The sequence below is a fragment of the Pelophylax lessonae genome, assembly GCF_965119305.1.
Source record: "Pelophylax lessonae genome assembly, chromosome: 4".
NCBI lineage: Eukaryota > Metazoa > Chordata > Amphibia > Anura > Ranidae > Pelophylax > Pelophylax lessonae.
In genome coordinates, this window is record NC_138771.1 from 222,008,243 (window position 1) to 222,035,008 (window position 26,766).

Genomic DNA, 26,766 nt, shown 5'->3' on the forward strand with positions numbered 1-26,766 from the left:
GCTTTGGCACTTTGTTTGTTATTGAGGCATGAGTTTTGTTCTATTAATTATTTCATGTGTTTCATGCTCACTTTGGTGTACGTTTAGTAAACTGAGATAAGCCGAGATCTGGATGATCACGGCTTGTCTCAGAGCATTGCTTGACTATTGATTAAGGTACAATCCAGGAGGTGAGCACATATGGTTCACCGGCTGTTAACACATGGGTGGTTTGTCGAAGACTGTAATATATGGAATTCACTGGTGGTTGCCCACATATACATATTTATGGACTTTTTTTGTTTCATCATTTGGGACTCCTTTATTTAAGAGACACTGTTTTAGTTGCGCTGTATCAATATTTGTATCACGTTTATTGTGAGGTTAGCATTTGATACTTTTATCTATGCTGTTTTTTATGCTGTTTTTTTTAGTGTATATGATTTGAATATCTATTTTTGAAACTGTCCCAGCTGCTTTAGAGGGGGATTATATTTTTAGTTTTTTTTAGGGCAATTTTTTTTTTTTTTTTAGCCCAGCGCAAAAAAAAAATAGCTCTATTGCGTTTTTTGTCCAAATAAAATAGCCTCAAATTTCTCCTAGATGTCAGTAAGAAAAAGGTATGTGTTTTTCATTTATCAATCTATTTGGTTGCACCTGTCATATTTAAGTGCATATTGTAAATATGACATTTTAGAATCTGGTTGTTAATGGCAACTGCCATTTTTTTCCACCTTGATGCTGGACCATGTTTGAAATGATATATCAGTAAACCTATAAATATTGAAAAGTTCTCGTTTATTTTAATTTTTACAATGTGTTAAAATAACATGCAAAAACTGTTACTTTGTTAAAGATATACATCAATGTTTAGGGCATTTTGCCAAAATAAAAACATTACTGAAACCATATGGATACAAATAACTGGAAAACTGACTTTGTAATAAAATATAAAAATCTACAATTATAAATATAAATTTGGTCCATGGAGTACCTAGAACAATATTTACAGTACTTGTTAGATTACTACATTACTACCTTTTCAGGTTGGTATGTTTTGCTATTTCTTGAAATGATAAAAATACCAAGAAAGATGCTATTTACATTCCTGTAGTGAAACACAAAAGTCTAACAAACTAAGCTTTATCACATCAAAGTGTTACATAAAACATTTTCTTTCTGGAAAAGCACATTGCTATAAATACAAATAGCTGAGAGCATAAAAAATTACTAGTAGAAACTAATACTGAGTAAATATAGCACAAAATCCATTCATAAAAAACACTGGAAGGGGGGTTGATGAGGTTTATCTTTCTAACATGGATGGATATATCTTCCAAAAGGCACACATTATTTACTTATAAATGAGAGGCAGTAGTCATTTGTTACAAAATAGTGCTGGAAGAATTTTAGAAAGATATATATATATACTGAAAGTTATCAGTTCCTTCCACAATATTCAAAGATGAGCCACGACAGGGCAGCAGGCTCATAATTATACCAAAGACTCCAAGCTTTCCAAAGTATTTCCGTCTGGTAGTGCAGATCCATTGCTCTCCACACAAGCTGCTGGGCTCGCTTCCTGTCTGCTACTTACAAGACTCAGGATAGCCTTATATAGGAACTGATACTGCTCCTGGGGAACAAAGTGGAAAAAACAGATAAGGATGTGAATATTTTTATTATTTTTAAACCACTTCATTTGCAAACTACAGTGTTTTTTTTTTTCAGGGATAGTAGTTGGATTTCAAGATTTGTGCCAGAAAAGATACCTGGTGTCAACTGCGACAAGCTTCATCTTTAGTATTTCCACTTTTGCAGCCATGTTTATTTAGTATACTTTGGGTAAATCGTTAAAAATTGCTGCTTGCCTTTTTTACTTGCTTAAATATCTTACCTAGATTTTCCCTGTAATGTTAATCACTTTAGTGGTTATACCGGGAGGATGCCTGCACCTACAGGCATCATCCTGGTATAGATCTTTTCAGCTGGCGGTTCCCTAAAAGACAGAAGTGATCCAAGTGGCTAATTAGCCACTCAATCACTTCTACCAGGGGCGGAAGGGGGTCCCACCCCCCTCCTGCCACCGTTGCTGCCTCTCCCGGGCTCTACCATACGATCGCAGTGCCCAGTACGATGGCTGCCCTGAACAGAGAGAGAGAGGAACTGATGTTGTTCCCCTCTCTCTGTAACCCTGGAAACCGAGAACGATGAGTATGTCGTCACTTCTTGTTCTGCCTCTTAATTTACCTGGCCACCAGCAGCCAGGAAAGCAGCCAATCAGACAGACCAATCTGTGTCTGATCGGCTGTATGGGAGGCTAGAGGAGAGATTTGGGGCTAATAGACCCCAGATCTCTTCATAAAGAGGACCTGTCCCGACCCAAGTTGTGACAAGGGATGTTGTTCATCCCTTGTGATAGCAATAAAGTTAATCCACAAAAAATGTATAAAAAAAATTGTTAAAAATAAATAATAATAAAAAAAAAATGTAAAGTGCCCCTGTATGACTGTGCTTACGCGCTAATGCGAACTCATACGTTACCCCCGCATATGTAAACTGTGATCGCACCACAGGTGAGGTATTGTTGCAAGTGTCAGAGCGAGAGCAATAATTCTAGCACCAGACCTCCTGTGCAACTCTAAACTGTTAACCTGTAAAGGCGTTTAAAGCATCACCTCTGGAGAATTTTAAGCACCGTAGCTTGCCCCAATCCACGGCCGGACGCAATTTTAAAGCGTGACATGTTAGGTATCTATTGGGCTAACTTTAGTGTTTTGTTTTTTTTTTTTAATTCATGAAAGTGTTTTTTTTTTTTAACCCGCTGTTCAAATACCATGTGACATCATTTGTACTGAAAAAGGTTTTTGCAATGGAGATTGCAATGGAGAAAATTCCATGATAGATGAGGGAGAGGATTTGTGATTGGGAGGATTGCGGGAAGAGGATTTGTGTTAGGATTATTGAGTGAGCAGATTAGTGTTAGAATTTTTTTGAGTGGGGGAGGTGCATATTTTTGTTGAAAAGGGTAAAGTGGGGGAAAGTATTGCTTGTGGGGGGACATTTGCTCTCTCCTGACCCCTACACTAAGTGTTACACACCTGTGACTTCTGCACTTTTTCCTTTTTGTACTCCTGACCCATACTATGCTTTACACACTCCTGTCCCCTGCAATAAATGGATTTTTGTAAGATCTTACCGTAAAATCCTTTTCTCTTAAGCTCATTGACAGACGTAGTCCTCCTTGATTAATATCAACTCGGGTTATACTGCCCTCTACAGGAGTAAGACTAGACAGGAAAGAAAACGTTCTGGCCACACCTTAGGGGCAGTCCCAGAGGGTATATCCTCTCTCTCTCTCTGCTACAGCAAATCAGTTATGTCACAAAGCAGTGTTTAGAGAATTTAACCCAACCCAACTCAGAAAACAGAAGGGCGGGTACTACGTCTGTCAATGAGCTTAAGAGAAAAGGATTTTACGGTAAGATCTTACAAAAATCAATTTTTCTCTGTCGCTCATTGACAGACTTAGTCCTCCTTGATTAATATCAACTCGGGACGTCCCAAAGCAGTGCCACAAATGAGGGGTGGGATAATGGAAATCAAAATCCAATCTAGAAGGCCCAACCGGTGCCAACTAGAAGTTTTAAAGGCTCATCAATCAAAGGATGAGACTCAACTGAAAATCCAACGGAAAAAAACCTTCGAGGTAGACCACCGGTCTCCTCAAATTGCGGCCTGCAAAACCTTGCGGCCAAATGAGGCATCCGCCGATGCCATCACATCAACTTTATAAAATTTTGGAAAGGTATGAACCGACGACCAGGTAGCCGCCTTGCACACTTGGACCACTGACGCCTGATGGCGGTAGGCCCAGAAAGTACTGAGCGCTCGAGTGGAGTGCGCCTTAACAGGGAACGGAGGATTCCGACCCTTAATAGAATAAGCCTGTACCACCGTCTGTCTAATCCATTTGGAGATAGTCGTGGCAGATGCAGGCAACTCCTTTCTGGGGCCATCCGTGATCACAAAAAGTGAATCCGTTTTACGGAACGATTCCGTAGTCTTAAGGTATACCCTGATTGCCCGAACTACATCCAAGGAATGCAACGCACATTCCCGAGGATGATTGGGCTTAGGACACAAGGAAGGTAGCACAATATCTTCATTCAGATGAAAGTCTGAAACCCCCTTAGGAAGAAAGGATGGCTTTGGATGAAGAACTACCTTATCCCTATGAACCACTAGATATGGGGAATGGCATGATAATGCAGCCAGTTCTGACACCCTGCGTGCAGAAGTAATGGCCACCAAGAAGGCCACCTTCTGGGATAATGTAAGCAAGGGAATCTCCCTGATATTTTCAAATGGAGGTTTCGGCAGAACCGACAAAACCAAATTAAGATCCCAGGGCGGTAAGGGCGCGCGCATTGGCGGAGCCAAGTGTCGCACCCCCTGGATAAAATTCCGCACCAAGGAATGAGTAGCCAAAGGCTTCTGAAAGAAGATTGCTAACGCTGAAACTTGACCCTTGATGGTGCTCAAGGATAGTTTCTGCTCAACCCCCTTTTGCAGAAAAGCCAAAATTCGGGTCACCAAATAGGTACGTGGGGGAAATCCCAAAGATTCACACCACGCAATATAAGTCTTCCATGTGCGATAATAGACTTTGCTAGAAGTCGCTTTCCTTGCTTTAATTAGAGTAGGAATAACTGAAGCGGACAATCCCCTGTCCTTCAGTACCTGGGTCTCAATGGCCAGGCCGTTAAAACCAGCGACTGTAAAGCACGATGGAAGATCGGTCCTTGAGACCGCAGATCCTCCCTGAGAAGAAGTCTCCAAGGAGCGTCTGCGACTAGCCTGCCCAAATCGGCGTACCCGGCTTGACGAGGCCAGCCCGGAATTTCCAGGATAACTGGAGTTCCCTCCACCTCTATCCTGCGGAGAAATCTCCGCAGTAACTTGAGAGGGGGGAAGACATATAGTAGCTGATACTGCCCCTACGGGACGTTCAGCGCGTCTGCTGCGTCCGCTAGCGAATCGCGGGCGCGAGTTACCAACCTCCGCGCCTTCCTGTTGAGCCGAAATGCCAACAGATCCACCTGCGGGATGCCCTACTGAAGACACAGGTGGTGAAATCCTTGGTGATCGACCTAAGTCATCACCATGATATTGTCTGACTGGATCCGAACCGGGCTGCCCTAGAGCTGCTTGGTCCAGGCAATCAGACAAAGTCTGATCGCTCTCAGTTCCCACACATTTATCAGAAACTAAATTCCTATCGAAAGTGATGACTTCTCCTGGCTGAGCATTAGAGACTGAAGTCACCTTGGTCCGCTCGCTCAACCGGATCCGATTCCTAGAGGGAACTGGGAATGATCTTTGGAAAAGGTAAAGAAAACGTTCTGCTCAAGGAACGGGAACTACCGCTCTCTGTAGCATATGAATGTTGGAAGGGAAGAATCGCACCGGTAGCAGTGATCGACACTCGATCCTGTATCCTGATCATATGATCTCCTGAACCCCTTAGTCCGGGATTCAGGAAAGCCCTGGATCTGAACACCGGTGAAGATGTCCCCCCACCCCTGAGCTGGGTGGGGGCGCACCTTCAGGCTGTATTAGCCTTATCTTCAGGTTTGGCTGAGTCGGCCTTTTGTTTACCCAACCAGTGCCTTTTGAAACCTCCTGAAGGGGCTTTGCCCTTCACGCTCGCCCCAGCGGAGCGAACGAACCTCTTATGAGCGGAAAAGAAAGGTCCTCGCCTGTTACGAGGTCCTTTAGCAGTCTGTGGCAAAAAAGTGCTCTTGCCCCCAGTGACATCCTTTATGATCTCATCTAGGGTGGCCCCAAATAGGCGATCCCCCTGAAAAGGGAGATTAGCCAAAGCTTTCTTGGAACCTTGATCCGCCGACCAACACTTTAACCACAGCACACGTCTGAGGACTACTGCTGACATCGATGCATGCGCTAACAAGGGAGTGGCATCCAGGGCTGTGTCACAGACGAACTGTAATCCCTGTATAATTTGCTCCATCAAATCAGACGCTGCCTGGGGAATACTTCTCCCCTTTAAGTCATGGCGCAACAATTTTGCCCATTCTGTCAATGTTTGTGAAACTAAACCAATGGCAACCACTGGTCTAAAGGTTGACCTTGTCAGGGAAAAAACAGTGCGGGATTCCGCTTCCACTTTTCGATCCACCGGATCCTTAAAGGACGGAGCGTCCTCCAACGGGATAACAGTGGCTTTATTTAGTCTGGAAATCGGTGGATCCACCACTGGTGGTACCATCCATTTTTTAATGAGGGATTCCTCAAACGGATAGCGTCTAGCAATGCGTTTGGAAATAGTAAGGATTCCTTTCGGATGATCCCATTCCTCTTTAATTTTATTACCAAAACATTTGGGTAAGGGAAAAACCTTCGCCGTCTTGGTAGGTTTACTAGTACCAAAGGGAATTTCCATCTCGGTTACCTCTGCCGGTGTAACCTCAAGTCTCAAGGTTTCCCGGACAGACACAACTAGTGCGTCCACCAATGCTTCTTCTTGTGCTATGGCGGAGGTAGAACCGTCCTCCTCACTATCTGAGGGAGCATTACCTGAGACAACAGCTCCTGCAGAGGGACCTGCAGCTGCAATGACCATCTCAGAATCTGACTCTGAAGTATCAGATGAAATAGGGGTAGGCGGGGGTCGCTTTCTTGACCCCCGTCCCTGACAGGCCCCTTCCACCCGGGATACCAAAGACTCCAAAACTGCTGATAATGCATCAATACTCTGTGAACTGGAGGGTCCTGCGGCCACCTCGAGGGGATCAGGTGGGGATACATGTGTGGCAGGGTCCATGATTATACAAGACACTTGCCAGAAAAAAATAATTGCAATCAAAAAAATAAAACTTTTTTTTTTTTTTTTCTTTCTTTAGTCCACCAGCGCAGCAGCGCCCCTCGGTGTTACCTGCTTTTGGACCCCTACAGAGAGAGAGAGAGAGACCCTAAGGCTCACCACTTGATGCTCAGAAGTTTCAATACAACCTGTTCCAGCACTGTCTGTTACAGAAAGGAAGTCTTTGGCTTGCTCTACCGGGTAAAAGGAGGCGGCTCCGCCCCTTTACACGCCTTCCGGCGCCTCCCCATAGCTCCTCGAGGTGTTTGGTCACCTCAAACATGGCCGCCCCCATGCTAGAGACACGAGGCTACGCCAATATGGCGGCCCCGTGCGATCTGCAGGAAAATGGCGGCGGCCTGTGTAGGATAGCGGCGGCTTGCAAGCTAGCAGCGGCCTGCGGGAGGTGTGCACTCGGCCTGTGCGGCCTGCGGGAGTGCGCGCTCGGCCTGTGCGGCCTGCGGGAGGTGTCCTCGGCCTGTGCGGCCTGCGGGAGGTGTCCTCGGCCTGTGTGGCCTGCGGGAGTGTGCGCTCGGCCTGTGCGGCCTGTGGGAGGCTGTGCGGCCTGTGGAAGTGACCGGCTTTCTGGAGGGATGGCGACCTGCGGATGCAGTAACTCAGGCATAGGCATCGGCCCGTATACACACTATGACAGGTAGGATACCTCTATACCTCAATAGTAATGCCTTTAGTAGTCTGCCACTGACTTCAGTCACCCTTACAGTCATATAGTGACTTTAGATAGTCAGCTCCCAAAACAAGCCTCCTGGTTTCTTATTCACAATATCACACTCAAATTGGGGGATCTGTGACCTGTTATAGGATAGAGGGGGGACCCAGAAACCGAGTGTCCGACCATCCCAGAGAGGGGCCCGCGTCCACCACCAAACCCGACAGGGGGAGAGGGGGAACATTCTACTCACCATACCGGAACCAGGCGGGCGCCAACTCCTGACAGAACCCCTCTCCACCGGGGTGGGGGGGCTATCGACCAATACGGACGCCGTGACTCAGTTTGCAACTGGTCATTGGCGTCCAGGCGAGACGTTTAACTCGCAGGGTCAGTCCCCGTCCAGTGGGACTATGTCGCGGCCGACCCAGCGCGGAGCTATGGCCTGCACGTGCTCGTAGGCTGAACTGGGGTGACCACTGGATCTCAACATCCAGCCCGTCGCCCAGTTTCAGCGTACTTGCTTGAAGATCTCACAGGAACACTGGAGAAGAAAAGCTGCCTAAAAAAGTATTTCTAAAAAAATCTTGCCAGGACCAAAGATCCCAGCAAGGAACTTAGGTCCTTACTCCTAACTAGACAGAAAAAAACTGATTTGCTGTAGCAGAGAGAGAGAGGATATACCCTCTGGGACTGCCCCTAAGGTGTGGCCAGAACGTTTTCTTTCCTATCTAGTCCTACTCCTGTAGAGGGCAGTATAACCCGAGTTGATATTAATCAAGGAGGACTACGTCTGTCAATGAGCGACAGAGAAATGTGCATTACATTACTGACTGCAGCACTGCAGTGCGTTACATAATTCTTAAACTCTTTGCAGCCCCCCCTCCCCCGAAGCACCTGCACTTTGTGCATTACATACCCCTGACCTCTGCACTCTGCTTTATGCATGCCTAATCTAGTTGTATTCCTAACCTAGTCTTACAGACTCCTGCACTTTACACTACATTGTACATTACATACGTCTCACCAAAGTGTTCATTGTCTCGTCCGTTTCTGGTTGCCAAGCAGTCCCTGATTATTTTAATTTAATTTAAAGTTGTAACCTTAAAAAAAATATCACTGCCAGCCCTCTTTTATGCAGCCATAACACACTGTGTTTGTGTCAAACAAAGCCTCAAAATACCTTTTTTCAGATCTCTTCTGGTGGTCTCATGACCTCCGGCCACTCTATTCTTCTGATCTACAGGCTACAGTGGGAGGGGCCGAGATCTCCCTCTGACGTCAGCCGGGGAGGTCACCTGACCACTGTGCTGGCCATTCAGCCCCTTCTGCTGTAGCCATTAGATGAGGGGAGTAGAGCGACCGGTGGTATGTATTTTTTAGACTCAAGCTGACACCCAAAAAGATGGCTATGATTTTACGATAGATACAAGGTGCCACAAAATTAGGCACATAGTGCTGCTTTCACAAGTAAATATATATCAAATATGTATCATTAATTTACTTACTATGTCTGTAAATAATCCAGGTCGCATCAGATTAATCATCTTGGCCACTTGATAAACATCAACAGAATTTTCTTTCTCTAGCTGGTTCATGAGGGTTGACAATGCACAGAATGTTCCTGCTGTTACCCCACCATATCTGAAATAAAAAGGACTTACTTATAAACTGCTACTGTGTATTATATATTTAATTATAGGTCTTTTGGTAGAATGGTCCATGAAAGTTAAAAGAATAGTTAATAACCCTATTACAATAATAATTTAGGCCCTACTGATTGGGCAATTTGGTCAAATATATTATCTTATTCACAAACGTTCAAGAGATCCAAAAGCCTTTTCATGGTTTTGTAAAAAATAAAAAAAATAATCAACTAAATGTAATCCTTTTTTTTTGTGTTTTTTTTTTTTTTTTACGTGAAAAACTTTTTTCTCTGCATACTTTGTCATCGTATATTTATTGACATTGTGGTAGCCATATTTGCATATTGCGTACGCTTTGCGCATGGAAAAATCTGGATATCTTGTATGTTTAGTTCTTTAAGGATTTGTTTTCAATATTTTTATACTTGGTCTTTGACATGCTTCAACAATCATACATAACCTGCCCACTGAAATTATTGTCAAATGCAATGTCCACTACATAAGCAGGCTTCCAGCTTCCTGTGATCAACTTATGGCAAAGATAAGGTCTGTCTGGTTGAAATCAATAGATTCTGTGCAGTTTTTAATGATATCAGACACTTACTATCTGAGTCCACCTCGTAGAGCATGTATTTGACGAAGCTGTAATTGACATTCTAGAATTGATGACAACCACACCTTTCCTCTACTCATTGATAAGAATTGTTACCTACTTACAAATCATGACACAACAACACATTCGAGTTGGTTTACTAAAACTGCAGAGTGCAAAATCTGGTGCAGCTGTGCATAGTAGCCAATCAGCTTCTGACTTCAGCTTGTTCAACTAATCTTTGACAATAAAACCTGGAAGCTGATTGGTTTCTATGCAGAGCTGCACCAGATTTTGCGCTCTGAAGTTTTAGTAAATAAACCCCATTGTTTTTAATATTGAGATACATGAAATTCTCCTCATCCAACTTCCTATCATTTACATACCTTTCCTAAAGTTATATATTGTTCCAGTTTTGAAAAAATAAATATACGATTACGTTATTACTTACTCATCATGTACAACAATTGGTCCATCTTTGTTGGCTGCTTCTTCTTTGATTAGATTAATAAGTTCAAATGTCTTACTTATCTGGCTGTCAGGATTTGGCCACTTTGGACAATGGAAATGTTTAACTTCCAGCACATAGTCATCCTACAAAAATGATAAAGGGACAATACTAAATAAGATACAGTTTATAAAAGTCACCTATTCAAATATTATGTAGATGCATTGCAAAAAAACCTTCAGATCTATTTTTAACATCCATGTGCAAATACAGTATTTTATGTTAATGTTTACAATCTATTGAACACGTTGCATATAATTATTACGCTACTATAATAAGGTGCATGAGGGTATACTTACTTGGGTAGCTTCTAAAATAAAATCTTGTATTATCATTCTTTCCTCATTTGAAAGACAGACTTGGTCTTCTCCTACCATGCTCACAGTGAAATTTTCACAGGCAATGGGTTCATCCTTGTTTGGCCAGTAAACAAATTCAGCTTCAGCCTGAAGATATAATATTCATGGTAAAGAAAGTTTTAAAAATCTTTGCAAAAAATGCAATCATAAAAATAGGTCTGTATGTTTTAAGATAATAGGATGGTGCTGATGATCTTAGGAAAAAAGTGTATTAGGAAAATTACAGTTTTTTGGCGCCTGTGTGAATAATTGCCACATTGGCCTAGAATGTTTTATTTTATTTTTTTATAGAAAGACCCCCTAAAAGTAGAGTTGGCAAGTTAACCCCTTCATGACCAGGGCCAAAACAAGCCTTAACAACCAATTTTGCAATTTTTGCATGCGTTAGTAAAACTGTAAATATCATTGCAACTATTTATTGTATCCAGGTGGATTATACCTTTTGGGTCAGGACCGATTGGGTTTTAATTTGGTGTGAAATGTTAATAGATATCTCCTGTTTTTTTTATATATATATATATAAATTATTTTTTTTAAGGAAAACTGACCCACAATGGGTAAAAGAAAAAAAAACAAATTTTTTTTTCAATTTAGCTGTATATTTTTATGCCATTACCATGTATCCCCACCAAAAAGCCTGGCTACCTAAACACACTGAGTAAATTTATTCCACATCAAACTTGGCAATGAGTAAGCGACATCTCTAATGCCCCGTACACACATTAGTCGTGAAACGCGTCTGCCTTTGTGTCCTGCATTCACAGTGTGTTGTTCCAGTTGCCTATTGTTTGATGTGGAATAAATTTACTCCAATTTTTGATTTACATCGGAGTGCGGTCATCTCTTTTTGCCTCATATGACCTTGGATTGACGGATCCGACCAGCACCCGATACCCAGCCCACCTGGAGCGGTCTTTCCTATTTGGACTTCATCTACCTTAACACACTGACACTAAATATATATTTTTTTCCTACCTAAAACATATTGACACTAATACTACCACTAATTACTACCACTTGCACTGCAACTAATTGACATTAACACAGCGATCATGTGATCGGGATCTTGTTCTCCTGGGTCCCGATTTATTAGTAGAGACTCAGGGCGGTCATCGACAGCCCGGTCTCAGTGCTGCGAGTGCTTGACTGTGCTGGGAGAACAAACGCAAGAACAATTATATGCAGCTCCCAGGTTTAAAGCCCACTTCCTGACACCGCATATATCTATTTTAAGCAGTCCTAAAGAGGTTTAAGGGGTTGTAAAGTCTCATGGTTTTTCACCTTAATGCATTCTCTGTATTAAGATGAAAAACCTACTCTGGTTTAGCTGCCCCCCAGACCCCCCCCCCTTTTTTCTTACCTGAACCCAATCATTCCAGTGACGAGCCCAGCTGTTCCAGTCAATGTCTCGGGTTCTCATTGGATAGATTGATAGCAGCAGGGGACTCGTAAGCACACCCGCACGGGTTCCCACATTGAAAGCGGCTCTCTGTGAACCCAATGAAAAGGAGGAGCCAGGAGCACAACTGGGGCAACCCAGAAAAGGAGGATGGGGGCTGCTCTGTGCAAAACCCTTGCACAGAGTAGGTAAGTATAACGTGTTAAAAAAAAAAAACCTTTACAATATCTTTAAGCGATTTTGACTCTATTTGGGGCCAGCTTATGTTGCTTTATTGCAGTGTAGTTTGCAGTAATATTCAGAATCTAACTGTGCTGTTTGGCAGGGGTGCATGAATCAGAATACTAGCTTGGTAGTAAAGACAGTCCAAATGTACCTCTTTAAATAACTATGTATTTATGGACTGGAAACCCCTTCGTTTTTGATCTATGTATTTATGGAGCCCAGCTTTAAATTAAATTACAAAGAATGCCAAGATGACAAGTACTGTGAAACATGAAAATACATACAGAACCAAGGAAAAATGAAAAACAAAAACATGTTTCATAAAAGGCAAACCTTTTGTGAACTAATGCATTATACATTGGAAAGCAGCCAGCTAGCTGGTGCCTTGTGAATACAAGAAAGGTTTTGTGAACATGAAACAGAACATTTGAGCATGCCTCTAGATTTTCATAAGGAAAAGTGCTTTTTAATATAAAAAATGGACCTGTTATTTCTTTATACTCATTTTTAAGGTGACCAATCATACGTTAACTCTGTTAACCTTGTGCTGCTTGAAGCCAGCATTGATCACTAGTTCCAAGAGTATGGATGGCAAATATACAGAGGATGAATATACTTATTCATCCCACAATCAAGCTGGATTCTGCAAAGCAGACCTTTTAAGGCAAATAGGTATTATGTCCCTCTTTATATTGTAAAGCGTTGCTTAAGTTGTTGGCGCAGCTTAACTCCTGTATAATAATAATATCACTGCGCCTTCCTAGAACCGGGACCTCCAAATACTGCAAGACTGCATTCTCACTGTATTTCAAGCTCCCAACTCTGCCAGTAGACATGGTGACATCACTTTGTTTTTTTTCTTTTTTTTTTAACTCTTTATTGTTCAATTTTCAACCAAGGCATGTACATACTATTTCATAATAATAATTCCATGTTCCTTTTCTTTACATACACCATCCACTACAACTTTGATACAGTTAACACACATTTAACTTCTTGCAGGTTGAGTCCCATCTATCCATTATTTCCATTTTCTTCTAAATATTCAATTTCTCATACACACACACATCCCATATTTTATAATGCTTTTTGGGTATTCTTCTATGTTCATACAACATTTTTTCATACGGTGACATCACTTGTACCTCCTGAAAGGCCTGGGTCTACTGTATGTACATTTTTATTACGAGCAATTTGTATGTCATGGAAGGTCTAATTAAAAAAACAAGACATACTGTCCTTTTCCTTTATAAGATAATGTAAAATATTTCAATTACTTCAATCTTCCAAACTAACACACTACTTTTATGTTCACATTGAATACCTCATTATGTACAAGGGAAAAAAAAAACCTTGATTTTTATTTGAACATGATTGGGTATTTATAATAAACACAGGTTCACCTTTTTTTTTACTAGTAGTCACATTGATAAGTGAAGAGCCTTTACTCTTTCTGTAAATCAAATGCATTCTTACCATATTTGGGTTATCAGGAAACATCACAATTGTCTGTGAATTGTGATCCCAAATCATCCTCCAAAATTCCTTAATTGTATGCAGTAATGGATGTTGTGTAATTATATACTCATTACTTTCATGGTATCCCTGTAGACAAAAGGAGTTCAATTCTTTTTAATTTATAGTTTTTTTACAAACACATGCATGCAAATGTTACTTAAAAAAAAACGAAAAAAAGCAAATGTTACATGAAATATAATGGTTGCCAACTTACTTCTATAAAGGGTAACTCCACTTTTGTGGGGAAAAAATATTGCAAATAATAATAAAAAAAATTACAGCATATTCAATTGTGACACAAGCTATATTGTAACTGAATGTTTTTTTTAGGCATCCTCTGCAATAAAATAGTCCCTTTTATTGAGATGCTGCTAGAGGGTTAAGCACTTCTGCAGGAATGCAGAATCCACAGCTTTCCTCATTAGAGCACTGCAAGCACATCAGCTGATCAATAATTAAAAAGTCACACCTATTTAGAATTAGTATCAAAAGACATAGAAAAACAAACAGCTTTTTCCTCTGTGCAGAAACTGGTGGGAATCTGCAACAAAATTTGTTAAAAAAAAAAACCTGCAATGTATATTAATCACCCAGAGGGATTGTCTTTTTCACAACAAAAGTGAAGTTATTTTTCAAGGCAATTATTCTTAAACTATGGGTCAGGAACATGGTTGGTTAAGTCGAGTAAGGCAAAATCCGCTGTTAGGACAATAGCTGTTGGTAGATAGTATCAGTATCATATCACCAGCTCAGACAACGTTGTTCAGCAATCTCATATGCAGTCCTTGACTCCCCATAATATATAATGAACACAGAGCTCACTAACTACTGTTTATGTATATGGCTACCGTTATTTGTATTTTTATGGTCTTGCTGACATTTTAGGTCGGTCCAAGTACATTAGGAATTTTCTTATTTGGGTCCCTATATTAAGATGGATAAAAGTTTAGGAAGTTCAGCAGAAAATAAAGAAATATTGTGTTTCAGGATGATCCCATTTGGGGTGTTAATGGGTTCCCCCCCTTCAGACTTGTAGATGCCCCGAAAGTCATGCGGCCTGCTCATTACGGCTTGCTCCCCCCTCACCCACTCTGATAAACCACCTTCGGTTACTGATGTTTTGCTTACTCAGCCAATATTGATTTTCATAACTGATTGCCTCTTGCTTGTTTGTGAATTTCTTTTTTGCTTGTGAATTTTTGTTGTTTCTTTCACCCTTCCCCCAGACATATGTCTCATGATCACTATAACCATTATATATCGCAAAGTTCTATTCTCCTGACTATGTTATCTAAAATGTTTGTGTTGTATGTTTTTGTGAAGATTTCAATTTCAATAAACACTTTAAAAAAAAAAAAAATAAAAATGAATTGTGTTTTTTTCAGAATTGTTACTCTTTTTTTGTTTATATTGAAAAAAATAAAAAGCACAGAGGTGATCAAAGACCACCCTATATGGCAAAAAATGGCCTGGTCATTAGGGGGTAAAACCTTCCGGTCCTTAAGTGGGTAACCTTGCTTTGCTACGTAACTGGTTATTTAGAAAAAAATATGTGTAAGTTGAAATAGGTTCCTTTGCATTACTGACATGTCTAAAGTATACAGTTCTTGTGCCTAATTAGATTAGACTATGGGTCTCTTGCCTAGTGTCCTGGGTCTAGCAATAGCTCTAACAGAGCAAAGTGAATTGCTCTGTTGTATGAGGGCAGCATTGGGTTGAGGGAAAGTCTGCCTGATGCTGCATAGTTTTGGCCCAACATTACCGAGTATTACATAGTATGGAGCCGTGAACCAGAAGAATGGGGCACCAGACTTCTGTAGTGTTCCTAAGGTAAATACTGCACTGCTGACCAATAGGGGCACAGACTATTCACCACCAATTGGAACAATGAACATCATTGTGGACACAGATCAACATTGGGCACACATACCACTAAACACCAACCTGTAGGGGGGCACATACATCCTTGACCTTCAACACTAAAAGAGACATGTACCACCTACTACTGATGCCAACATTTAAGGGATCACACATCACTTACCACCACCATTTAAAGAGGTAGTCATCACCACCAACCACGTAGAGGGACATTTACTCCTGAGCACTGCATTTTGCAAGCTGTGATGTGTATTACATTTTAATCCCTGTCCTCTATGTTTTACATAGTTTTAACTACTTGCTGTACGTCCTATGTTGTACATTACATAATCCTGACGACTTGCACCATATATGCTATAGTCTAAATTATACAGCTCTCTTTGCTGTACTTGTTAAATAGGCATGAACACTGCACTGTAGATGCTATATTGCATGATACGTAGGGGCTGATCTACTAAAATTGGATCAGCTTCCAGTTTTTTTTTTTTTGTCAAAGCTTAACTGAACAAGCTAAAGTATAAGGCTCTTTGGCTACCATGCGCAGCTGCACCAGATTTTGCACTGTCCAGTTATAGTAAATCAACCCCATAGTTTAATACATATGTTACATAGTCCAGACGGCTGCACTTTATATGCTACATGGTTGTCACACCTGCCCTCTTTTGATATATTACACAATACATGCTCCTGACCACTGCATTTTATATATTATGTTGTATGTTACATAGTCCTGACTAAAGTGGTACACTGTCTTAATAATTGCTGGTGGCTAAGAAATCCCAACTGTTTTTACAAAGTTCTTCTTTAGGGTAGGCTCTCTCTGTATATTCTTTTACGTGTGTATGTTGAACCTCCCCTCGAGGTTCTGTAAATAAGGCAAATGTTGGTGTGACATATGCTAGCAGTGTATACACTAAAAAGACTCATAATCTTATTTACTCATTCCTCTTTAAGTCACTCACTGTCTCCATTTGCCCACACTCCCCCAGACATGCTACATGTGCCATTGAATTATTACTTTTTTCCTTTATACATTTCTTTTTCTATCTGTCCCAGGATGCCTCAGGTCTTTCACAATCCTAGGAATGCCCCTAAGTGTTGAGGACCAAAAGTTTGCAATGCTGGTTCAGACCTAAATATAGATAACTAAATAATATATGTTTCACCACCACAACTGAATTATAAACATTTTATGCATCCTGATCAATCCAGTCAATTGATCCTGGGCAACAGACTGTAGCCGGAGAGGGGGTTTGAGATAAAGGCATATCCCTCCCCACCCAATTTTCCCATTACCTCCCCCCTTTTTTTTTTTCTATGCTAGCTTCTCTTTACCCCTATGTCAGTCCCCCCCCCCCCCCACGAGGTGTGCTCCCTACAGCTTCTCACTACTTCTAGCTCCTCACCCTGGTTGCGATATTTCCTTTGGTGTTTATCAGTTAGAGGCTGGTTCTATTATCAGTGAATTACTGTATACCTGCACTGTACCTCAGTCGGCCCTAATTACAGGTTGGAACAGAGGCTTTTGCTGTGTTTGGACACCAGCTTCACTGTGACTCCTATGTTACTCCTTGGTCCTTTCTTTATGTGAATAATACTATGCCTTTATTGTGTGAGATCTGATTACATACAGGATGCACACTTTCAAAAATTAGGAAAAATGCAAAATTCAAACAAATCAAATTGACTTTTAGTTTATAGGGACAAAAAGGTGTGTCTATCTTTTAAACACTTTTTCTAAAGAATGCGTCCACAAATGAATTACACAGGTAATTCTTTCAAGGATCCAATTAAAAAATCCACTATAGTGCAACCATGTCCAAATTGCTTTCTATTATGAGTGTAAGTATAAACTTTACAATTCTCAAAACGTGACAGAATTACAATATTGAATACAATTCTTTGTGTGCACCAACCTCCTCTGCCAAAATCTACTGATTGTTGGTTTGGTTGCTAATATCCAGTCATTAAATAATTAATATTATTCTACCAGCTCAAGATTAGCTCCTACAATCTGCTTGGAGAAATAATATTTAATATGGCAATCTGATTATAGTTCTAAATATAAGAATAATCCCTAAACATAATATTACATATGTCAGTCAAAGTTCCTGCAACTTGAGTCAAGGTAACCTATACTTTAAGAGGGCTGGGCTGTGGACCCTTTTACCCTGGGCCTGTACTAACAATATCATAATGGGTTGATGTCCCTGAGCAGAAATCTTCCTCTATCACAGTGAGAACTGCAGTCAGTGAAACATGATGGGCATTATATAGCTACCTGCTCTCTGTTCAGACCCATGATCAAAACGCCTATCAGAGAGAAGTCTTTCAGCGCCATCTTCTTTTGCAACTCTGAGATGTTATGTGACTCAATGGCAAAGGGAAACTGATGCTGGAGGATGGAAGATTTGTATACCAATAAGCCATGTGTTTTTGAAATGCCCACCTTTCACCAAGCCCACCAATAACTGTGGCACCATGGCACAGGGTGGTTGGTATACTTTCTTTAGCAGCCTTGGTATCACTGACAGTGGTGATAAGCCTTAGAATTGGTTTCAGTGATTGCAGTTGTAACCCACAACAATGGTATCAGTGGCTACAGTAATAACCCCTTGAATTAGTGTCAGTGACCGCAAAAATAATCCACAGTTATGGTGCCAGTGACCACAGTAATAACCCCCTGTATTAATGTCATTTAATGCAATACTTGCCCCCAGCATTGTTATCTGACTGCAGTAATAACCCCCTACATTGGTGTCAGTGACTGCAAAAATAAAACCCATCACGTATCACATGCCATAATAATAACTCCAAGCACTGGTGCCAGTGACTGCAATAACACCCACATTGGTTGTCAGTGGTATGCTATTTAAACCCCTCTTCATTAGTAGTCATTGGCAATTAACTGACCCTTCCCTTAACCCCCATCCTGCACACACACACACACACACACACACACACACACACTGAAGAATGTGAAAACAATTTTACTCAGTTCAAGTTCATGGAATAGCAGTGTGGACCAATACATGTAGTGAGTACAAAGGGAGACTCACCCCCTATGGGGCCCATGTTCCCTGCACACATTAGGGACATACTATTGGTTTAATATATTTTAAAGAAATTGACTTGTCGCACTGTATATTTAGTGAACTGCACAATCTGACTGTCATTAAATTGCAGGGGAACACATATGACTTTAAATATTTTATGAAAATAGCAAGAGCCATACATGTCTTTGGATTGTGCACTTAAAGAAATGAATAGCACTTTGGAGTAAACAGACATATTTTACTCTTTTCACTTCTTTTTATTTAAAATAAATATATGCGCTTGCTTACCATCATATAGGATGCATTGATGTAATCTGCTCCTTCTCCAGCCAAAGATGACAGCCCTACTCTTGATCGCTCAACTGTGAAATATTAAATAGGTTTTGTAAGAAAAGTGCTGGGTTTAGCGTTAGGCACATTAGGTTGAGGTGGACATCCTTGTATATTTATTGTGTACACATTACTTTTTTTCCTACCAATAATAGATATACAGAGAAACTTCTATGCATGATTTGCTAATAAAAATGAGAAATTCTAGTTAGGAACAATACCACAAGAATAATTGTACAACAGGTAAACCCAGCAGAGGGGTATTACTTTGATATTAAAGATTATGTGTCTGCAGGTTCCAGTGATGGAAATCTGACTCTGGTAAGAAATGTACTTCTTAAATGAGAGCATGTCAAAAATGTAAGACTCAAATGTTTCCCCAGTAGGATTTCCTAAATTCAATATTCTTTGTTTTCATGAATTTCATATTTGTGCTCTCTTATGTGTTCATACAGTAGATTGCCACCAACTTTGTATACAACATAAAATACGCAACATAAAATACATTCTACATGCATAGGAGGTATTGTTTAATTGGTGCAAACTTACCTAGGTAAGAAGAACAATAAGATTAAAAAAAAGGTCAGTTCCAATCAATTTGATACCATTTTTTTATTTGACTTCTATGGCCTTTTCAAAAAACTAGGCTCACATCTCTATACTATTTTGAGGTGACATGTAGTGAAAAACTGGAATACAAGGGTAATGCAGATGGTTTGATGTGAATTTTACGAACTAGCAAATCAGCCTGTGTTTAAATTGCAAACTTTGATTTAAGCCCCACTGAAGTCAATAGGCAGTGAATCTTAAAAATTTTCAAGGCCAATAGGCAAGTGATTATCAAACAAATAGCATTGTGAGTTGGGCACTTTAATTGGCAATGTTGCAAAAAAACTTTGTAAAATAACATACAACTAGAAGATGGTTCTCCCTATTATGCAATCTAACCACTAAAGGCCCACCCTATAGCAGATTTACTGCTACAGGCCGGCCTTCCTCTGCAGAATCATGCATATATTTTTGATTCTGCACTTCCCCCTAGGGGGTGCATGCATGCCCTGCTGGTGGCTCACTTCTGCAGTGATTACTCACAGCAGAAGCCTACCTGTGGGTGTCATGCTCTGGATGGCTGCCGGCACCCACCAATCTTTAGGCAGAGACACAGAACAGAGCTCTGTCTATGTATACAAGGCAGAGTTTCGTTCTGATGGAAGTGGAAGAGATGGATTTTGTAAAAAACCATCACTTCCTTTAGTAAAAGCACCTAATACAGTACACAAAAACACAGGCTAGGCACACAGTTAACAATTTGATCACTCTAGATGTTTAACCCCTTCCCAAAAAGTTTAATCTGTACAGTGACAGTGCATATTTTTAGCACTGATCACTGTATTAGTGTCACTGGTTTCCACAAAGTGTCAGTGTCTGACTGTCCACAGCAAAATCACAGTCCTGCATTAAGTTACTCATCGCCGCCATTACTAGTTTAAAAAAAATAAATGAATAACAATTCTAGTATATATTACTCTATTTGTGGGAAAAAAGGACATACATTTTATTTGGGTATAGCGTTTCATGAACGCGCAATTGTCAGTTAAGTAACGCAGTGCTGTATCGCAAAAAATGGCCTGGTCATGAAGGGGAGTAAATCTTCTGGAGATCAAGGGTGAAATGGTAAAAAAAAATCCTTTCCAATACATGCCTGAGAGATGCCTTCAAGCTGTTTGCAGTGTTATGAAACAGTAAGATTATCATGGATAGTATCAGCAACACTGTATTCTAACACTTATTTTTCATGTGTAATTGATTTTTTACATTTTACATTTAGCTTGGCTTAAATACAGCAGTAGCACCCCAATTTCATTGCTTTCATATTGAATGGCTTTTTTTTTATTCTTATTTTTTATACAGCAGTAATACATCTGAAATGAATGGTGGAAGTGGCAGCCACAACTGGTCTAAAATCTATAGGAAACTTTACTCTCAGAAAAAAAAAAAAAAAATAAGCTAAAGTCTCAACTTCATACCAAATGGCCAATTTTATAGTATAGTTTGTGAGCTTTTCTTTTGCTGTACCACACAGTGTTATTACAAAATTTAATGAAACTTAAAAACAGAGTCCACAAAAACACTTAAAAACCACAACCCAACATTTCAAGGAACATAGCAGGTTTTATCCTGACATAAAAATGTGAGTGTCATATTTCAGGAGACAATAGTCACACATAAAGCACAGTGTTTGGAAAGTTTGTATGCAATTTGTTTGGGTTGCAATGTAAAAGGGATAGAGCAGGTTATTTGAGACACAGCAGCCAAAAAATATTGTACAGACTCACTGCACAGTATGTATGCAGTTTTACTAGGCCACAATGGAAGAAGGAAGGAAGAAACAGGTTTTATTGTGAAACTTAATTTAAAATGTCATATTTCTAAGACAAAAGCCAGACTATGCATACTATGTCAGCCTTTTTACTAGGCCATGATTTCAGAGACAGAGTCAGGTTTTGTAAAGAAATCAAATATAGAGAGCAATACAATCAGAATTATTGTACAGTCTCTGAAAACAGTATTGTAGCAGTTGCAATTGGCCACATTTTGACAGTAAGTAGGAGTGGGCACCTGTCAAAACCTGGTACCCACTCCCCCCTACCCTCCCCCCAAAAGTGTCAAATACTAAATAGGAGGGGAGGAGGATGCAAACAAGCAGGACTTCCCCTTTTGGGCGAAGTTCCGCTTTAAGCATTTTTACTTAGCTTAATTTTAAACAGGATAGATACCAGTAAAATTTTAATCAATGGTAATGGTGGTAGTACAACAGCTGTGACAGTAGCTGGTATTGGCAGGAGATAGCAATAGTTGCAGATTAGCTTTAATGGCAGGAGATGGTCATGGTGTAAGGTATATTAGGGTGAATCACATACAGGGGGCTTGTTGACAGGCAGCTTGTGTTGGTGCTGCGTTTCAGACAGACAAACATTTGGTGGGTATGATTGCCTAAAGTGGCTGCACACTCATCTGGCCGTCTGCAGGTCATCCTGGAAAAAAGGATACCTAACAAGAAATAACTGCACTACAAGGTTTAGGACACATGTTATTGTCACACATGCCCTGGCTGGGCACAGGATGGGGTCAGCCACCTATCAGCCTACTCCTGAAGAGCTGCAAACATCTTTGACCCAGTGTGGCTCCTGTCTCCTAGGCATACCAGACTATTGCATAGTCTCTGGGACACTGGTCTAGTTGAAATCCTACCATGCTTATGTTGTGCCTCTCTCTCACTTCCTCAGTTCCATAAGCCTAAAACAGTAGCCAAAAAAAATGCAAGGGGGGGCGGCAGCTAAATGGCAACTGAAAATATTATTTATAAAATATTATTTATATAATATAATAAGTATCATTGTTATTAATCCCTAATCGACTGAATAGTGTTTTTAAAGTTTCAAAATTAATATAATCTTAAAAAAAAAGAAATAAAGGAAAGATAAGAAAGAAAGATGTTGGGAAGACAAGGGCAGTCAAGGTTTTTTATTTTTCACGAGTCGCTATTATTCATAGATGAATATTGTAACCAAGGTCGCCATGTATTTCAAAAAATAGCTAGGCGCTTATCTGAAATGCAAGCCATTTTATCGTTGCTCATGACCCAGTTCAACTTTTGTATGACATAATCAAATGTTGTTCTAAATTGATTCCAACAATACATAAAGGTTATACTAGCAGCTAGGATTATTTAGGAAATCAAGTGTTTAGTGTGCTTAGGTAAACTCATAGCATATTTTTGAAAGCAAGCAATTTCTGGGGATCTAATAATATTTATTTTGGTAATTTCAAGTATAAAGTCAAATGTTTTGATCCAAAATGTACGTATTTTGAGACATTGTCACCAAATATGTACCATAGAACCACAATTTCTAAAACATTTTGAAGAGACGCAATGGAGTATTGTAATTAGATTCCACTAAAGATGTATTAATCAATATTTTTGAGAGATTATTGATCCATTGTTTTATACTATTCTGAGAGTTACCAAGAAAAATTAGGATCTTATTCCCATTGTTCCATATATGGGAGCTTATGCTCAGGTTCCAATAAAATACTATATATAATTGAGATACGGCCTGTTATTGGAGTTCTAGTAGTACACGATTTTTCAAAGAGGGATAACAAGAGTGGTTGACAAATTTTTCTAAGTTTATTTTTTAAGAATAAAGTAATTAGGTTGTATCAAGGTAACTCTGAGGAAGGTAGTTGTAATACAGATTTATAATAATACAGTGAACAAAATTTATTCTGAAATAAAAAACGTTTATAATACGTGACAAACCCCTATTTTGCCACCACCGAAAAAAGTTCAGAGGATAATCCAGGTATAAATTCAGGATTATTAAACAAAGGAGATAAAGGTGTATGAGGTGAGCAAAGATTTTTTCTCATTTGATGTCTGTCCCAAATTGATAATGAGAATGAAAAATTAGGACATACGATTGTGGGTGTAATTTACTAGGAATCCCCATCATAGCTGCAATTGAACCTTTGGAGCATGCAAGGGCTTCCATTTTTACCCATTACCCATTTTAAGTGGAGTCGGACTGGCAATTGTAGTGACTGCTAATTGGGCTACCTGAGCTGCTTGATAGCAGGCAATCAAACTTGGGACTCCTAGGTCTCCACATTTTTTTAAAGTGTGAACTGTTTGTTTATTAATTATAGGGTGTTTATGTCCCCAAATAAAATTTAAGATCTTTGTAACATAAGGAGGTCTCGTTTTTTTGTTTTTTTTTTTAATTAAAAGTGGCATGGCCATACAATGATAAAGATTTTGTGTTCAAGGGAGCAAATATAAACCAAAACGGGAACACTCGGGCATCCATTGCCTGAAACTTGCATCATCAAACATAATTAGGTGAGAGCCTGATCATGCCTGGTTGTGCATCCCGAAGAGATGCACTTTAACACACCACGATAATAAACAACAGGTGTACAGTAGGCAGGTGGAAAGATACCCTCCCACAGGGAGTACAAAAGTAAAATGAAAAAGCAGTAAAGCTAGAAGCAGAGCAGGTGAAAAAAAGCTGCCGCGGCAGAACCTCAAAGAATTGCCAAAAGGCACAATATGATCAGCCGGGTTCTTGCAGATAGGCATCAGTGCCAGAAAAATATACCCATGGTCTCCACAGATTCCTAGTGGTTTCTTCAGTATTTTTAATGGTGGCAGTCAGATGCTCCATTCGTTGGATCTCATTAATTTTAGAAAACCACAGGGAACGCGTGGGAGGTTGAGTCTGCCGCCACATAGTGGGAATACAAGCTTTTGCAGCGTTGAGGAGCCGAATAGTCAAAGATTTTTTTATACTTCCGCACTGAGCACCTCGTCAAATGCAATAAACAAAGCGCAGGGTCATCTCCCACCTCGCCCGAAGTCAGCTGCCTGACGACCGACGCAATTTCGTCCCAAAAGCCCCTAAGTAGGGGACAAGCCCAAAAGATGTGTATCATCTTTCCCCCCTCGGCGCGCATCTCCAGCAACAATCCGGGGTCCCGGCATCCATCTTATGAAGCACAGATGGAACTCTGTTCCATCTTGTCAAGATCTTATATCCCACTTCCTGGTATTTATTCACCATGGAGGCCTTGTGAATCAGTCTCAATATCTTATCAGCCTGTGTAGGGGAAAACGAAATACCCAAGTCACGCTCCCATTGACGGAAGAAGGGCAAATGAAGACCCTCCGTCGCATCAGAGAGAAGAGTGTACATAAAAGACAGGGAGTGTCTAGAAGGGTCACCCCTCTTGCACAAGGTTTCGAACGGCGTCAACGGCCGAGGGGCCAACCCCTGCTGGTGGAGAGAAAGGAGAAAGTGGCGAATATGATTCACACTGAGGGGGTCAAGGGTATCTGGAGACCAGCAAGAGATCTCAATGGGAGATGGGACGTCGCTCCCCGACCAGACATCCCCGCGGCGCATCCTACCGGACCGGGCTAAACTCCGCACACCGGCACTCGTACAGCCCGGGGGAAACTCGGGGTTGTCCAAGATAGGCAATAAGGGGGGGCGAGGGGGCCACCCTTGGGTGTGGCCCTACCGTCTGGCCTCCCGAAGAGTAGTACCAATAACCGGGTAATGGGTCAATAATGGCGGGGTGGGGACCATGGGCCTAGAGGCAGCACCTGACCCATCACCTCACGTTCGAGACTCACCCACTGCTTGGCCTCCGCATGCAGTGCCAATCGAGGATCCGCACCAGATGGGACGCCCTATAATACCGTAGGGGTCCGGCAACTCCACCCCTCCCTTGATCTTAGGAAGAGAGAGTGTCAAAAGCTTGATTCTGGGAGACCTAGAGGCTTACACAAAAGATCTAAATGCTTCCCTGACCTGCATGAAGAAAGAGAGAGGAATTCTGATCGGAAAAGCCTGGATTACATAAAGTAGACAAGGCACGACATTCATCTTGAGCGCATTACATAGACCAAACCAGGAGAGTGTCAATGACTGCCAAGCACAAAGGTCTGCCTTAATTACCCCTAGCAATGGGGGGAAATTGAACCGGAAGAGGTCGAGGGGATCCGCCATAACATGCACCCCTAGATATTTAAGGGAGCTAGACACCCACTGTAGAGGAAAGGAAGTCCGTAACGTACCTGCGGTTGCATCCAGGACTGAGACATTGAGCGCCGCGGACTTTGCGAGGTTGATTTTGTAGTTAGAGAGGCGACCATAATGGTCCAGGGCCTGGAGTATGGCAAGCAATGACTTTATGATGACTCCCGACTCTGTGCAGCCCCGTTTATGTCCTGATTAGCACAGACCGAACACAAAAAAGGCTCCAAGGTGAGGACAAAAATGAGGGGTGACAACGGACACACCTGTCGAGTGCCGTTGGAAATAGGGAAAAAATCAGACCGCCAGTCGTTAACCCTCACCGCGGCGGACGGAGAAAAATATAGGGCCAGAATCCAATGAGTCATCGGAGGTCTCATTTAGGAATGATGACAGGGAGATTTCAAAAAGAGATATAAACGTATTGGTAATATATTCCTCTTTACTGAAAAATTATTTCCAAACCAAGAAATATTCAGCCCTGATTGTTTATTCATATCTTCTGAAAGCCTTCTAAACATAGGAGGATAATTTGCTGAGTAAAAAGTATGTTAAGTTCAGGACTCATGCAGGTCGGTCAAGTTCCTTCACCCCGAACTTGCGCATCCATGTCTTTATGGACCTTGCTTTGTGCACTGGTGCGCAGCCATGTTGGAACAGGAAGGGCCATCCCTAACTGTTCCCACAAAGTTGGGAGCATGAAATTGTCCAAAATGTCTTGGTATGCCGGGGCCATAAGAGTTTCCTTCACTGGAACTTAGGGGCCAAGCCCAACCCCTGAAAAACAACTCCACACCATAATTTTTCCTCCACCAAATGATTTGGACCAGTGCACAAAGCAAGGTCCATAAAGACATGGATGAGCCAGTTTGGGGTGGAGGAACTTGATTGGCCTGCACAGTCCTGAACTCAACCCAATAGAACACCTTTGGGAATAATTAGAGCGCAGACAGCGAGCCAGACCTTCTCTCCAACATCACTGCCTGACCTCACGAATGCACTTCTGGAAGAATGGTCAAACATTCCCATAAACACACTCCTAAACCTTGTGGACAGCCTTCCCAGAAGAGTTGAAGCTGATATAGCTGCAAAGGGTAGGCCAACTCAATAGTGAACTC

At 41.0% G+C, this 26,766-nt stretch overlaps 1 protein-coding gene across 5 annotated transcripts in view; it reads right to left on the reverse strand.

Moving 5' to 3' along the window:
• Positions 1-880: 880 nt before the first annotated feature.
• PTPRZ1 (protein tyrosine phosphatase receptor type Z1) overlaps positions 881-26,766 on the reverse strand; it is a 343,724-nt gene continuing 317,838 nt past the window's right edge. For 3 of the 5 annotated variants that reach the window (XM_082256064.1, XM_082256063.1, XM_082256062.1), the window contains 6 exons: positions 19,005-19,078; positions 13,741-13,869; positions 10,581-10,727; positions 10,225-10,367; positions 9,044-9,179; positions 887-1,615 (listed from right to left, as the gene is read on the reverse strand). In XM_082256064.1, coding sequence (XP_082112190.1) covers positions 1,475-1,615; positions 9,044-9,179; positions 10,225-10,367; positions 10,581-10,727; positions 13,741-13,869; positions 19,005-19,078 — 770 coding nt within the window. In that variant the 3' untranslated portion in view covers positions 887-1,474. Of the gene's footprint in view, positions 1,616-9,043; positions 9,180-10,224; positions 10,368-10,580; positions 10,728-13,740; positions 13,870-19,004; positions 19,079-26,766 lie in introns of all 5 variants that reach the window. The other 2 variants (XM_082256061.1, XM_082256065.1) reach the window with 2 other exon arrangements.